Below are 16,043 nucleotides of genomic sequence, written 5' to 3'. Positions count from 1 at the left end.
GTACTTCACTTCACTTTAAATCAGCAATCTCCATCAGTTCATAAAGTATTCTTAATCGGCTGCGAGTAGCTACTTGGCGAAAAGAATACTTAATATGGTGTATTGAGACTTTCATGCATTCGTTCCTCAGTAAAGTTCAACAAATTTTCACTTCAGCATATTTAATAAGTGACACACATGTTAGAAAGGAAAAGTACTCTTGGAATTTGGCAGCCCTCGGTCATCTCGTATTTTGTATGATTACTATTTTAAAAAATGCCTCTAAAAGGGCTTTAAAAAACAAAACAAAAACAAACTTGAAAAAATATTAAAAAAAAGAAAAGAAAAAAAGTCGATCCCTATCAGAACATTTTATCAATAAGTTTCAAGTGATTGCGTGACAAAAGAAGCCCCCTCGGGAAACCTTTCGAAAGTATCACCTTTGCGGTGAAATAATTTATGTGCATAGGCCTGTTGCTCGGATTTGTTTCCGCGATGTTTGACGATTCCTCTTTTTTCCAGTTCAAAGCAAATTGAATTTCTTCAGAATTTGTCTTAACGCTCTGGTTTTCCAACTGGTATCTACGGTTGGAGATGGAAACAGGCGGCAATACGGAGAACTTGATAGCTTACGCGGCCAAGCGCGCAGGAGTGGCGGAATCTGTTCTTTGCTTGACGATCAGCTTGTTAGCAGGTATGTATTTAAGAGTAAAGCTATTGTTTAGTGTCTGAAGTTTTAAAATTCTGAGGCGGAAGACTGTCACCTCATCGCCAGTGAACCGTTACTTCTCAGAAGCATGTACGATTGAAATTACATGGCTGAATTGCCTCAATTAAACTAAAATATCTTTGTTCAATTCCCCGTTTTACTTGGCTTTGGTAACCTAACATGAACCTCACTCGCGCTGGTAGGTTTTCGTAGAGGTTATGTAATACAAGGTATTTATGTTCGTATATTCCGTGTAATAATCAGTTTAGGTCAACGGTTAAGTTTAATGTTGAATATAGGAGTTATACTGCAGCAATTAAAAAAGTTACCTGCACCACGAAATCACGAATTAAAGAATTAGAGTTGCTTGAAAATCACTCTATGAACACAAATATCTGACCCAGACCCATATCACAAAAGTAGATATAAACAAACAAGCTAAACTTAGCTATACTGCTTCGCCTATTCAGGGGTCACATCGAATCGAATTTTCAAAAAAATTGAAACTCGTAGGATTCCTGTTTAAGATGAATATTCTCCATGGGTGCATTTAATTTGCCTTCAACTTCACACTCCTTCATTCAGGTTTACCGCTAGCGTTTGTTTACAGAGCTGTTTGTTATCGGGGGAACCCAACCGCTCAGGTGAGAGCCTCTATTGACCACTTGAAGTTAATATTTTCGACCTGAAACACGAATTCTTAGTCATAATTATTGAATTAACTCTTTTTCGCCCCACAGCACCTCTTTATCACTGGATGTGGGCTTCTATTGGCTTACTGTTGTTTTGGTGAGTAAAAAGCATGAAATTCAAAGCTTGTCACGCAAGTTCCTCGTGGGTACACTCCGACGAACTTGTCATGCTGGATTTATTTGTTTAAATTTCTACTTTTACCTATCGATTCATAATTGATTTATTTTGCAGTTCTAAGTATTTCACAAAGTAAAACATTGTCAGCAAAGTTTTGAGCATCATTTTTTCAAGCAACTCAGTTCAGCATAGACTAAAAGTTTCACTACAATCTCACGCGGATCCTTTATGACTGGGATTTGCCTGCCCAAGTCCATGTGGCCGTGTCCTCTTTGTTCATTTAGTCTTTAGACAAAAACATGCAAAAAGGCCTAAATGAGCGTGACAGAAACTTGTCACGCATCACGCAAACTGAGGTGAAAATCGTCACGCGGGCGGTATTTTGGATTCATTGAGCTCTTTCAAGTAAGTTTTCATGGATTTAAGTCTGACTCGCGATTGTTTTGGTTATTAAAAAGAAAGACCAGCAAACAAAGAGTATCAAAATTAAAACAAAATAAATCGGCTACAAACCTGGGGTTACTCAAATTTAGGGCACTTTCATAACAAAAGAATACCATTAGGAAAACACGCGTACGCAGGCCAGAAAGGGGTATGAATGGGAAAAGCAAACCTAAGTTTCCTATTTTTAATGGGTTAGAGTTGTATCCGCTTTCTTAATTTTGACATTTTTTCCGTCGTAAAAACAGATGGAATATTTAAGTAGAAATTGTTTTAGTTTAAAGATACATTTCCGCTTCTTTTGTGATACTATTCAAACATTGTAAAAATTAAGAGAACAATAGAACCACGCGCTCGATATTACATAAGGAAGTACATTGAAAAGCTTTGTTCGATTACATCGTGCGATTACGAAGTTGTGTATGCTAGAGATCATGACAGTTGTTGGCTCTATCTATAATAAACTATATAGTGGCATCCTCGTCTCGGAGAGGCGATGGTCAGCGCATCAGTGTTGGTGGGCTCTTGAGTGGCTCAAAAGCCCGATTCTTGAGTGGCAATCTTTGTTGCAGCTGGAACAGATGTAATTGGTGGCCTCTTGATCTGATCTTTGACGTTTCTTTCTCGTCCCCCTCTTGATAGTCGCCTCGGCCCTGGCCTTCATCTCAGCCCTGTGAGCCCCGTCCTTCACACCCCGACGCCAGGCATTCCGGTCTGACGCAAGGATCTCCCAGGTGTTGGGGATGATTTCAGTGAGTTGCAGGTCACGCTTGCAAACGTCCTTGAAGCGAAGGAGTGGTCGGCCCGTGCGTCGGACGCCCTCTCGCAGTACCCCATAAAGGATTTGTCTTGGCAAGCGACCGGGGTCCATACGGTGTACATGGCCAAGCCACCGTAAGCGTCTTTGGATGAGTAGTGTAGAGATGCTAGGCATGTCGGCTCGCCCAAGGACCTCGGTGTTGGGGACTCTGTCCTGCCATTTGATCAGGAGGAGACGCCGAAGGCAGCGGAGGTGGAACCCGTTGAGCCGCTTCTCTTGTCTGGCGTATGTGGGCCATGACTCGCTACCATAGAGGAGTGTGGAAAGGACACAAGATTGGTAGACTTGCAGTTTGGTCCTCGCGCTCAGCAGGTCATTGCTCCACACTCTTTTGTTGAGTTTGGCCATTACTCCCGCTGCCTTGGCAATCCTTGAGCTGATCTCGACGTCTAGTGATGCTTTGTTTGACACTGTGGACCCTAGGTAAGTAAAAGAGTCCACCACCTCCAGTTCAGTATTGTCGATTGTAATGACGGGAGGTGTCAGTGCATCTTGGGCAAGGATGTTCGTCTTCTTTAGGCTGATGGTAAGGCCGAACTCTTTGCAGGCGTGAGACAGCTTATCGACCAAGCGTTGGAGGCCTGCCTCGCTGTGAGATGCCAGGGCAGCATCATCTGCGAACAGCAGCTCGCGGATGAGCACCTCAAAGGTCTTCGTTTTGGCGCGGAGCCTGGCAATGTTGAAGAGCTTGCCGTCTGCCCTTGTCCGAATGTATACACCGTCCGAAGAATCGGCAAAGGCATACTGGAGTAACATCGAGAAGAAAATCCCGAACAGAGTTGGTGCCAGAACACAGCCCTGTTTTACTCCACTTCTGACTGGGAAGGCATCCGAGGTGGCTCCATCAAAGCAGACGGTGCTCTGCATGTCCTCGTGGAAGGCGGCGATGATTGCAAGGAGTTTCGGTGGGCAGCCGATCTTCTGAAGTATCTGGAAGAGCCCGCTTCGACTTACCAAGTCAAAGGCCTTGGTCAGGTCCACGAAAGCGAGGAATAATGGTTGCTGCTGCTCACGACACTTCTCCTGTAGCTGGCGGAGGGAGAAGATCATGTCCACTGTGGACCTGGCGGCTCTGAACCCACATTGGGATTCTGGGTAAACTCGTGAAGCAAGACTCTGCAGACGACTTAGAGTGACACGCGCAAAGACTTTGCCTACAGTGCTGAGAAGCGAGATGCCGCGATAGTTATTACAATCGCTTCGGTCACCCTTGTTTTTGTAGATGGTGACTATACTTGCATCTCTCATGTCTTGTGGGATGTGCCCTTCCACCCAGCATTGGCAGAGGAGCTCGTGAAGCGGCTGGAGGATGGAAGGCTTGCCGTGCTTTAGGACTTCCGATGGTATGCCGTCCTTCCCTGGCGCCTTTCCGCAGGCAAGGTTGTCGAGGGCTTTGCTGAGCTCCTCCAGTGTGGGCATCTCGTCAAGCTCCTCCATGACTGGTAATCTGGGCAAGGCATCAAGGGCAGCGTCAGTCACGATGTTCTGGGTCGAGTAGAGCTCGAGATAGTGCTCGACCCAGCGCTGCAGCTGCTTGCTCTGGTCGGTGATGACTTCACCAGACTTTGCTTTGAGCGGTGCTGTCTTGATGCTCATAGGGCCAGTAGCTGTCTTTATCCCCTCATACATCCCTCTAATGTGACCACAGTCGGCAGCTGTCTGGATCTTGGCGCACAGGGTCTGCCAGTACTTGTACTGTGGAACCAAAACCCTCTCTTATCTTTGACGTCACTCAGCATATCACTCAGAAGACCAAACAACTAGTCACCAAAAAAAATGCAATATTAACTGTGTTTGTGTTTCGTTTCCAGGTTGTTCTTGCTTTCACTCTGTAGTGAACATCCTTTGGGCCTACCTGTTACTACGTCTCGGTGGACCTAAAACTGTGACAGTCATTCTGATGTTTATGCTAAATGTGGTAAGATTGTCTGTGATCTCTTTACGCAGAATGTAAAAATTCAGTTGAAATCAAAGAACTGCGGACGTAAGTTAAATGTTGTAAGTTTTTTTAAACAGCTTTTAGAAAACAAAAGTAGCTAACGGACAAATTGCGATAAATAAATGCCAAGAAACTGCGTAATTTGTTTAAACTTTTTCATCTGAGCGGACTTAAGCGTACGCGAGAAGCGAGCAAGATGGTCACGGGCGAAGGGAGAAGGGAAAATAATATATGACGCCATTGTTCGTTACTTACGTTTTTGCTCGCCTTGCGTTTAGCTCAGTGCATTTGAAAAATAACGAAAAAACGACATCTTTTCTTAAGGCGAAAAGGGCAAATGCAGGCGACCTGCAGCAAATAAATGCTGACAATAAGCAAACTTTTGCTGCATGTTTGATTTACATGCCATAAAGAGATCTTAGGAATTAAAACAAGCCTGTTCTCACAAGAGAACAGAGATGATTATCGCCAATCAATTCACTAACCAAAACAATATGACGCCTGTGCGTGTGTGTTTCTTTTTTTAATCAATATGATATTTTTTTTCAGGGTTATCTTGTCACTGGATGCGTTTCCAAGTCTTATTCTCACGATTATTCTGTATCGTGGACGACAGCTCACTGTGTGTTGTGTCTTCGTCTCACTGGTAATTGCAAAAAAGAACGCTGGTTGAGGGTACCATGAAAACTATGATGAACTGGAACAATAAGCTTAAATATTTAGAGTTAACTTATACTCCACTATTTATTTTATGGAGATTCCTAGGCGTGGGAAATTCTTTAAGTCCCTGATTTAAAACGACACTTCAGACATGATTAATTCCATGTGCTCACAACACTTTAATCTAGTTCCAGTCCCCCACACGGGGTGGCGCCTGGCGCTTACAAAAACAACAAACAAATAAGGAATCGCGTGTCCATTTTATTCTAATTAGTTCTCCTCATGTTTATTATTTCTCTAAATTTAGCCAACAAAATCTTTCATTTCTTTTCAGGTTTGGCTTGGGATTATTACGACGGACATCAAGACCAGGTTAGTGAAACACCCATCGAAACTCATTTGGATAATCTTTTTATAAAATTTGAAATAAGAAAGTCATTTTTATCGCATGCCAAGAGGTTATTCTGAAGCAACTCTGAAACCACAAGCTTCCAATGAGCGGCTACCAAGTGACCAGTCATTTTTTTTATCGCCTGGTGGAGGGAGAGCTTGGGAATCACATGATTTTAGGGGAAAACGGAAGGGGGATCACTTGTCGGTAACCGAGTAAAAAAAGGGGGGGGAAATAAAAGATTAAATATTAAGGAGGGGGATCATAAGAATACCATAGAACCTTAGGAGGGGGAGGGTCAGGTAAATGATAAGTCACTAAGCTATACTCAGCTTAGATTACCGAGTTGCTTGTAATTGAAATTGGCGATGTGTTTCCTTAGCGGTCAACTATCGTGCAGTCTATTTGCTGTTGTTTCTTTTTATCGTGGCCATTCGTGCCTCTGTACTGTTTCGTTTCTCTTTTCCGCATTGATGCTATTAGAATGCAGTTTAATGTGATTAGATTCTTGACAATGCTCGTCTATAACAAAAAATTACCTAGTGTGTCATTTTCCCCTGATGTAGCAACACAATTTGCTACGAAAATACATCAATAAATAAACAGTCATTTATTATAATAATTCTTTTCGTGCTAAATTTTCTGATTAGCAAACAATATTTTGTCAGGAGAAGCTGTCTGAAGATTTCAAAAGAACTGCCATATATGGCTGCCCATCACTTTTACAGGTATGAAAAAAATCGGCTCTTTTTGCGACCCGAAACATTCCTTGTTATTAACTAGAAATGAACATACGGTAACAGGTTTGGCGAGAAAGAATGTTGTCGCATGTTAAAGATACTTTTTCCCACAGTCTCCCCACTTTTTGTTTTCAAACGTTAAAATTAGACAAAAAAAGCATTCGTGTTCATCAAAAACAAAACGTTGAATTCGTTTGCAATTGAAAGGCCGAGTACTTTTAATTTACTTTTAAAAGTACTTATCCTATAAATTTTCGTGCATTGAGTTGTGAGGAATAAGTATGAATTTAATTAGTCTTCTGATTCCATTTAAAATATGGTTTCTTTATTAGAACTGCTTACTTTGAGAGAAACACATCTTGCCTTAGTTCTATCCTATTCCTTCACCTCCCTCAGCTTAACTTACTTTATATTATAGATAGCCAGCTATTGCTACTTCTTCGGAGGGTTTCTTGTTGGACCTCAGGTAAAAGCAACCGTTTTTGAACTAAATCTTTCTTTTTGCGTAATCAGGCGATTTACGCTCACTAAGTTTACCTATATTTCCTTGTTATGTGATGCGCTCTTTTCGTTTCCTTCAAATGTGGTTTTTGTCATGCTCGCACTTCTTTGTTTATGTTTGTACGTTGTCTGTTAACGTACAGTCTCTTTCTTACGCCTCTTTGTCATGATGATAATGTATCCGCCCTTTACTAGATTTTTTTTCTCAAACATTAGTATTACGCTTTCTCTTTCTTTTGTGTTTAATTTGGTTGTTAGTTTAGTGATCCCCACTCTCCTCTCTCGCTTGTTGAGCTTGCGCAGTCTTTGTTTAGGATTGACTGTTACGTTAGTGATGAGCGCTCACTTTGTTTAGCGTCTCACTGTTACGTTAGCGGTGCGCGCTCACTTTCCTCAGTGTCTGACTGTTGCGTTAGTGATAAGTGCTCCCTTTGTTTAGTGTTCGATTGTTACGTTAGTGATGTGCGTTCACTTTGTTTAGTGTCTGATTGTTACGTTAGTGACGCGAGCTCTCTTTGTTTAGCGTCTGACCGTTACGTTAGTGATGCGCGCTCATTTTGCTCAGTGTTTGACTGTTACGTTAGTGATGCGCGCTCCCTTTAAGATTTTCTTTTTTTTTTCACATAATATTTACAATTAACTAGGTAATTGTAGTTAGGTGTCCCCCATTAGTGTATTTCTTACGCCAGAGTTATTGAAACTTAAGTAAAGTTCTTACTTACTTAGTGTTCGATTGTTACGTGAGTGATGCGCGCTCACTTTGTTTAGTGTCTTACTGTTACGTTAGAGATGCGCGCTCACTTTGTTTAGTGTCTTACTGTTACATTAGTGATGAGCGCTCACTCTGTTTAGTGTCTGAATGTTACGTTAATGACACACGCGCTCACTTTGTTCAGTGTCTGACTGTTATGTTAGTAACGCGCGTGCCCTCTTTGTTTTTGTTTTTCATTGTCACAATTTTGGTGTGTTTTGATATCATTTTAGTTTTGCGCCCACTTTGTTGTCGCGATCGTTATGTTATTCGTGGGCACTCTCTTTGTATTGACTGATTATCATTTAAGCGATGAGCTGTCTCGTCTAGTTGTTGCTGAAATGACGCGCGCTCTTTTAGTTTGATCTTTTCATTAACTCTCAAAAAAGAAACAACAACTTTGAGTTTAAATTTACAAGACATGTTTCGACATTCTCATGTCATCTTCAGTTGCAAATGAGCATTTAACTGTTGCACATTTGAATTTAAATTAAGGTACGTTACAAACTACGTGTCAGGGCTTACGTTATATTTGAATGTTAAAAACGCGAAAAATATAAATAGCGCGCGCTTGACTAGATCAAAAAATAAATAAATAAGTGTAATAATAATAAAATAAATCAAAAGACCAAGGAACAACATAATTAAAAGGAAAGAGACAATTCTAGATCTTTCAATTGCTGATTAAGGATAGGTTTTTCCCACTTAATATGCAATACCTCTTTGATCTTAATTTGGTATTTTGAAGCGGCAGAATCTAAGATCGTGAAACTTTCAGTATCACAAGAGTCAAGACAGGCCCTTGATGATTGCAGGTGCTTATAAATATGCGAAGTTTTCTTTTGTACATGAAATCAACCAGTTATCCACCTCAGGGAAGTTCATGGTATCTTTCGATGTTGAGAGTTTGTTCACTAGTATACCTCTTGATGAATGCATTGATCTGGCGATCAGTTACATTTATCATGGTAACCCTGGTCTTAAGATAAACGCCGCTGACCTAAAAACGCTTTTTACCTTCGCAACAGCCGAGACTGGTTTCTTGTTTAAGGGTGTGTTTTATGATCAAATAGATGGGGTTGCCATGGGGTCCCCACTTGCTCCAGTACTTGCAAACCTCTTTATGGGACATCATGAAAAAAACTGGCTAGATAACTATTTATTCTCTGAAGTTCTGTTCTACAGACGCGATGTTGATGACACCTTTTGTTTGTTCAATAGCGAGGAGGACGCGCTCGTGTTCTTTGATTATATCAACGCCAGGTATCCTAGTATTCGTTTCACTATGGAAAAGGAAATTGATAAGAAATTATCGTTTCTAGACATATTGTTAGACAACAATCATACATCCATCGTCACTAGTGTATATCGCAAGAAGACGTTTACTGGTCTTCTTACTAATTATTTCAGCTTCGCCCCTTTGATTTACAAATTAGGTTTAGTCAGAACGTTGATTGACAGAGCATATAAGATCAATAATTCCTGGGTTGGTTTTCATCTGGATGTCAAGAAACTTATTTTCTTGCTACGGAAAAATTGTTTTCCATCTTGGGTCATAGACAAGATCATTTACAGGTACCCAGCAAAGAAAAATAATCCTTCTCCTACTGGGCAGAACGCCTCTTCTAACTCCGGTAAACCTTCTGTGCACTATTATAAATTTCCCTATGTTGATCGGTTTTCGGACATCGCTCAGACTAAGTTAAGACAACTACTCAAACGTTATTGTAGAGCTGATTTAGATGTTAAGTTAGTCTTCAGTACGTTTAAACTCAGAAACATGTTCAGTGTGAAAGATTCAATACCGCTTGGTCTACGTTCGCGTGTCATATATAAATTTTCATGTGCTGGCTGTGATGTCAGTGATATTGGTGAGACCACTCGCCACATTTGTACACGAGTTCGTGAGCACCTCTTGTCGGACAAAACTTCGCATATTTACAAGCACCCGCAATCATCAAGGGCCTGTCTTGACTCTTGTGATACTGAATGTTTCACGATCTTAGATTCTGCCGCTTCAAAATACCAAATTAAGATCAAAGAGGCATTGCATATTAAGCGGGAAAAACCTTTCCTTAATCAGCAACTGAAAGATCTAGAATTGTCTCTTTCCTTTTAATTATGTTATTCCTTGGTCTTTTGATTTATTTTATTATTATTACATTTATTTATTTATTTATTTTTTGATCCAGTCAAGCGCGCGCTATTTACGTTTTTCGCGTTTTTAACATTCAAACGTAACGTAAGCCCTGACACGTAGTTTGTAACGTACCCTAATTTGAATTAAAATGTACAACAGTTAAATGCTCATTTGCAACTGAAGATGACATGAGAATGTCGAAACATGTCTTGTAAATTTAAACTCAAAGTTGTTGTTTCTTTTTTGAGAGTTATTGTCACTCTGCTGTCTTTACGATCTTTTCATTAGTGATGCGCGCTTTCTCCGTTTTTTGTTTGAGTCTTAAGGTGACTAGGTTCCTCTGTTTTTTTCATGTTTCTTCCTCGCTTCTGTTTCATGGCTTTCGTGTTAAGTTTTTACTACGGTAATGGCACTACTCTTCTGCGAGTTTTTGTCATATGCGTTATCTTTGTTTTTAAGTGTATTTTTACCAAATTGTACGATCGACTTCCCTAGCCCAAAGTTATCAAGGTTGTTGTAATTTTTTTAAGTTTCCAATAAAGAAATACTTGGAACTAATCGAGGGACGTCTAATTGACAAGAAAGACGACATCGCAACTTCTCGGTGAGTTTGTGTTTGGAATCGTTTTGCTTCAACTGGCGGAAAGATGGAGCGCTCTTCGATTGATTGTCGTGGGACCAAAGTAATCACAACGGCCAATAAGAAGAAAGGGAAACACCATTAAGAGCCAATGAGAACTCAAAGTAAAAACCAGCAAACTGCCCAAAGCTTTCAACAGCTCTAGTTTCTGAATGATTAAAAAAAGGGAACATGTTCTGTGCTCTTTATTTCATGATGGCAGAACATCGAATGCTTGCTCTCTCTCTCCCCATCATGAATAAGTAATCTTTATATGTATTTTTTTTCTAGGAATTTAGCTGGCCTTAAGCGTTTCACCATTGGGTTAATGTACCTGGCAACATTTACTTTGCTGCAGCCAAAAGTTAAAGGGAGCTTCTTAGCAACTGCTGAATACGATGTAAGTAACTCTTATCCGGTGACCCATCTACGTAATTGCAGTGCTTGTTTGTTTGTTCAGGTTGTATTTTAACAGTTATGCGTAGTGACTGATTGAGTTTATAGTTAATTTGCGTCCAAGTTATTGAGGTACATCCAATCTCGTTCCCAGGGTTTCTTTTTTTCCCTTCCTTTGAAACCGGGTAGGAAAAAAAAAGGGAACAAAACCAAAAAAAAAAAAACAAGGTAGGAAAACAGTGCTTGGTCGAGAATCACTTGCCAGATGGACAAAAAGTTGGAAGCGAGGAACCACCTAACTGGAAACGTTGCCTGTAAATACGGTCCATACAAGAAAGAGCTGGAGCATTACTAACCTTATGATGTTATTTGCGATCGATTATGAATTTACAGCCTCAGTGATGTGCTATAACACGAGCATAGTGAGACAGTATTACCCATATGTCCAAAATTGTTCCCAGGAATTGCCGTTTTTGTCTCTTTGCTAATCGATTTTTTTTTTTTTAACAAAATAGACGCGCCACATAGTGTTATTAAAAGAAAGAAACTTGATTCCATTATTTCTTTTCATACAGCAAAAATCGTTCTTCTATAAGCTTTGCTATGCCATTGCGACTACAAAAGTCAATGTCATGAAATACCAAGCAGTTTGGTTAATAGCGGTAAGTATTGCGTTGTAATGATTGCCATTCCAAAGTAGAGGGTCGAAGAGAACCCAATTGGTCACCATAAGCCAACACAAGTATTTATTTTTCAAATTTATCGGAAGAAAATAAGAAACAAAAGGCATGGCGTTGATAAGTTTAAGTTCAAGAAAACTACCAAACACAATTGTCTCTGCATTTCGTTGATATCTTCCAGTCCGTTTTAGTCTTAATATGGGACTCTTTGTCCATCTTCTTGTCCACATGTATTTTGTAGCCTTGGATTGATGTTCCTAGCGACGAGTTGTTATTTTTGATAGGCAAGGAACGCTACGACACTTCAAGGTTGGATTATTTGTTCATGATGTCATTTTTAGCAAATATCAATATATTCCTCATCTTTTATCTTCTTTCTTCTTTTTTTTTCCTCAGGAAGGTTCCTGTATCATAACAGGTTTGGGTTATAATGGTCGGTCAACGGATGGCCGAGTCAGATGGGATGGCTGTAGTAATGTTCATCTTCTTCTGTTTGAATGTGCTTACACATTTCAGGTATTACTTAATCCTTAAACCTTCACATTACTATAAGCATCCCCTTGGAAACTGAATTGAACGATCAGACAATGCGTACTATGTTCATTTATGTAGTAATTAATAATCAAGAGATTGATGGGCGATGATTTCTCCCATTCTCCTGATATTAAAGTTTGATTCAAGGTTGACACTGAAGGCAGAAGGAAGGTGCCAGAGATAATGAAGTGAGCTAAATAAGAGAAGGACTTGCAGAGGTGCGGAAGCCTATCACACATTAGGAGCATGAATTGACTTAAAGTAATGTAGTTATCCCTGCACGGAATGCTGGTCCATATTACAACCCTTCCTCTCTCGGTAATTAGTCCGGCCTCTTTAACAAATAGACATCTGCAAATTCATAGGACGCCTTACCATGCACTTTGTCACCTTTTGATCAAACGTTGTTTACTATACAGTTATAGCGCTTGTCAAATTGGTTAATTAATGTCTTCACCAATTGACTACATGTAAAATTTCTCCAAATTTTACTTCGACGTTTTGCAACCTCAGCTCCATGCATGGCTCCCTTTTCGACCGATAACTCTGTGATATATTCTGTTGTGGATATTAAATTTTTTTTCTTACCTTTCTTTTAGCATGTAATCGACGCATTTAATTTGAAAACGAACCAATGGATGTTTAGGTAAGTGGAATTTTGGTTCCTTAAAAACAATAGTTTAAAAGGACGAGATTTATACTTACAAAAATATTCCCAAGAGGATTATCAGCGAGTACGATTATTCGCTAACTCTAGCCATCGTACTTAAGGTAAATATCGGTTTCTATGGTGCTTGCTCTCTAGCTTTCCACATAAATAAACAACTAATTTTTAGCTCGATGGTCGAATAAAGAAAGATGTTACACAAAACAGATGCCGCATAGAACGTCCACTTTAGCAAAATTCACGACCCAGGATTGATTATTTCTAGATACTTGTGGCCCTAGAATAACGCCACTCAGTGCCTTTTTTTTATCATCTTTAAACTCTTTCTGTGATGGTATAGGTATCTGTACAAAAGACTACGTTTCCTGGGCAATAAACTTCTGTCGCACTTCTTAACACTCGCATTCGTGGCTCTGTGGCACGGAATTGAACCCGGATTCTTCCTGTGCTTCATCGGAGAATTCGCCGTCATTGTAATGGAACAACAGGTAATTGCTCATAAACAAATGGATTTTTTTTTTCATTTAAGGGTAGAGAATTATTAGGATTGCATTGCTTTTCCATTACCCCGCTATGTGAAAAGTTCGGAAAACTCACACTAACATGAGATTGAGGTTTTGTGGATTGTCCTCGATCCGCAAGAAGCAAGTCCCCAATGACAAATATCTCGCAAAATAAAATGTACCACACCTCGGTCAAATGAAAAACTCCATATGCGCACCAAAAGCCCTATCGTGTATCTTCGTGATCGACATATCCAACTACAAGTCATGAGTTATATACATCGTCACTCACCTTTGTATGACGCAGCAAATTCGAAGCTTTGAGAACACTACGCTTCTTGCCTTGTGTCCTTTTTATTTCTTTAAATGAATATTTAATATGCTCACTTTAATACCTCTAATCTTTCGTCCAGCTTTTAGGTTTTTGTCGTCGTGTAATCCGGACACCATTTGAAGATTTCTCGCCGTTATTTAAGATACCCATCATCCTCATGGGTGTTTGTTTGCGTCTATCGGGGGTTGCCTTCTTCTTGGTTCCGTTTTTACTGCGGAGACTGGACTTATCTCACAAGGTAAACTCCCGGAATGCAACTGTTATTAATTAAAGTTTCTCGTTATTACAAAGAAAAAAATTCTGTGAAATTTTATTGACGTGAGAATATCTTAAAAACGTTTGTATTTCAAACAAAACATCGTTTATGTCCCCGCCTCAGCTTAAGTGCTGAATTTCTTTGTTTACCCGTCAGTTAACATTTTATGACATTAGCACCCACCATAATAATAATAAATTAAAATGAAAAAAAGGTTGCGTCCTCAAACAGATCAACGTCCTAAAATTATTTGTTTCTGTATTTTTGTTGTCTCCTATCCGTGATGATGATACAGCTTTCGTTGACTTTTTTAAAAGTTTACCAACGCTAGATTTCTTTCTAATTTCTTTACAAAGGCATGGCTCTCACTGTATTACATAGGCCCAGTTGTGTTAGGAATTTGGTTTGTCCTTTATCCATTCGCACTCAAGCCTTTGGCAAGAGTGCCAAAGATTAAAAGTAAAGATCCTAATGAAAACAAGTAAGTTGATGATGTGGTGTTCCTTTAAGGATAACTAATTTCTTCTTTTAGTACTCTGTACAGATAGTTCATAGGTCTAAAGCTCTGCAAATTAACTTCAAGTTTAAGTTTTTCCGGTTAAATTGATCTCGCACCGTGGCAGTGTATACAAATTATGGTCTCTTTTAGCAGCTGGAATTCTCAAGAATAGTAAAACTTATATGTGAACGATCCTTCGCAGTAAAACACTATTTGAGCAATAGTGAAAATCAGACCTGAAAAAAATTTCAGGCCTGTACGGGATTCGAACCACTGACCTCTGCGATACTAGTGCAGCGCTCTACCAATTGAGCTAACAAGCCAACTGGGAGCAGGCCATCAAATTAATTCGACATAAACCCGTAGATGATAAATCAAACAACAACAAACATATGAAACATATGTATGAACTGCGGTTATGAGACGTATATGTGAACGATCCTTCGCAGTAAAGCACTATTTGAGCAATAGTGAAAATCAGACCTGAAAAAAATTTCAGGCCTGTACGGGATTCGAACCACTGACCTCTGCGATACTAGTGCAGCGCTCTACCAATTGAGCTAACAAGCCAACTGGGAGCAGGCCATCAAATTAATTCGACATAAACCCGTAGATGATAAATCAAACAACAACAAACGGGATTCGAACCACTGACCTCTGCGATACTAGTGCTCCCAGTTGGCTTGTTAGCTCAATTGGTAGAGCGCTGCACTAGTATCGCAGAGGTCAGTGGTTCGAATCCCGTACAGGCCTGAAATTTTTTTCAGGTCTGATTTTCACTATTGCTCAAATAGTGCTTTACTGCGAAGGATCGTTCACATATACGTCTCATAACCGCAGTTCATACATATGTTTCATATGTTTGTTGTTGTTTAATAGTAAAACTGTCGCTCTTTCTGTCTTCACGGAACTCTGTACTTAAACTAACCCCCATACGTTTTGTATCTTTCAACTCTACCCATTTCATTCCGCCCACCTAACCAGAAAACATCAAAGTACAGATTTAAATCTGGTGTTTCCATTTAGAATTAATAATAAAGGCAATTTAATTTTTTTTTTCTTTCAAGATTAAGGCAATCAGCGAAAAAAGACTGAAGGAGAGTTCAGCTGTGGATCTTCATTCCTTTACAAATAAATTGTGGAAATATTTTAACCAGTCGAATATCCCATATTATGTAATTTTCAAACAGTATTGCCTTTGGCAGGATTCAACGAAGCTCTAACTGAGCGAAATTTCAATGAGTAACACTTCATCTGCCTAAAGAAGAGCAAATAATGCAGACAATTATTTTTCAATATTTATCCATACAATTATGCGTTGTTAACTGTTCAAGAAATAAATTTCAAGTCGACTAGTTTGCGATGGAGGTTGTGAAAATTTTTGTTGGTCTAGGGTAATACTCCTCTCTCACGAATTAGGGATGTTCATAATGAGGTTTCTGTTCTGTTGTAAGGCACGGAGGAAGCTGTTAAGAGTACAGAAGGAGCGTGGGGGAAACACGATACGTAGTGTATGGAATGAAGAAATGCTCGATTATTTCATTTGTTTTTTTACTTTTTTATAGAAGATTTTAGAAACCAAAATCGGTAGTGTCCGAAAACGGACGCAAGTGTTCGAAATCCGTTGGAACTGTCCATAAACGAACGCGAGTGAGTGAAGTCGAAAGAAACCGT

At 39.6% G+C, this 16,043-nt stretch overlaps 1 protein-coding gene across 2 annotated transcripts; it reads left to right on the top strand.

Moving 5' to 3' along the window:
• The first annotated feature begins 17 nt into the window (after positions 1-17).
• On the top strand, positions 18-15,724 carry LOC111340049 (lysophospholipid acyltransferase 5). 2 transcript variants are annotated; one of them, XM_022946828.2, is made up of 17 exons: positions 18-673; positions 1,274-1,332; positions 1,429-1,477; positions 4,571-4,677; positions 5,248-5,344; positions 5,693-5,730; positions 6,418-6,477; positions 6,908-6,955; positions 10,412-10,485; positions 10,792-10,900; positions 11,472-11,558; positions 11,973-12,092; positions 12,710-12,756; positions 13,118-13,265; positions 13,694-13,852; positions 14,227-14,351; positions 15,437-15,724. In XM_022946828.2, the coding sequence occupies exons 1-17, from the start codon at positions 574-576 to the stop codon at positions 15,462-15,464; spliced, it is 1,455 nt and encodes a 484-aa protein (XP_022802563.2). In that variant the 5' UTR covers positions 18-573; the 3' UTR covers positions 15,465-15,724. The 2 variants fall into 2 exon arrangements, with proteins under 2 accessions (XP_022802563.2, XP_088587780.1); XM_088731654.1 differs by lacking the exon at positions 14,227-14,351.
• The last annotated feature ends 319 nt before the right edge of the window (positions 15,725-16,043 follow it).

This window comes from Stylophora pistillata, chromosome 8 (genome assembly GCF_964205215.1).
Source record: "Stylophora pistillata chromosome 8, jaStyPist1.2, whole genome shotgun sequence".
Lineage (NCBI taxonomy): Eukaryota > Metazoa > Cnidaria > Anthozoa > Scleractinia > Pocilloporidae > Stylophora > Stylophora pistillata.
Note: the sequence above shows the minus strand (reverse complement) of the source record. Positions and strands in the feature narration are given on the sequence as shown.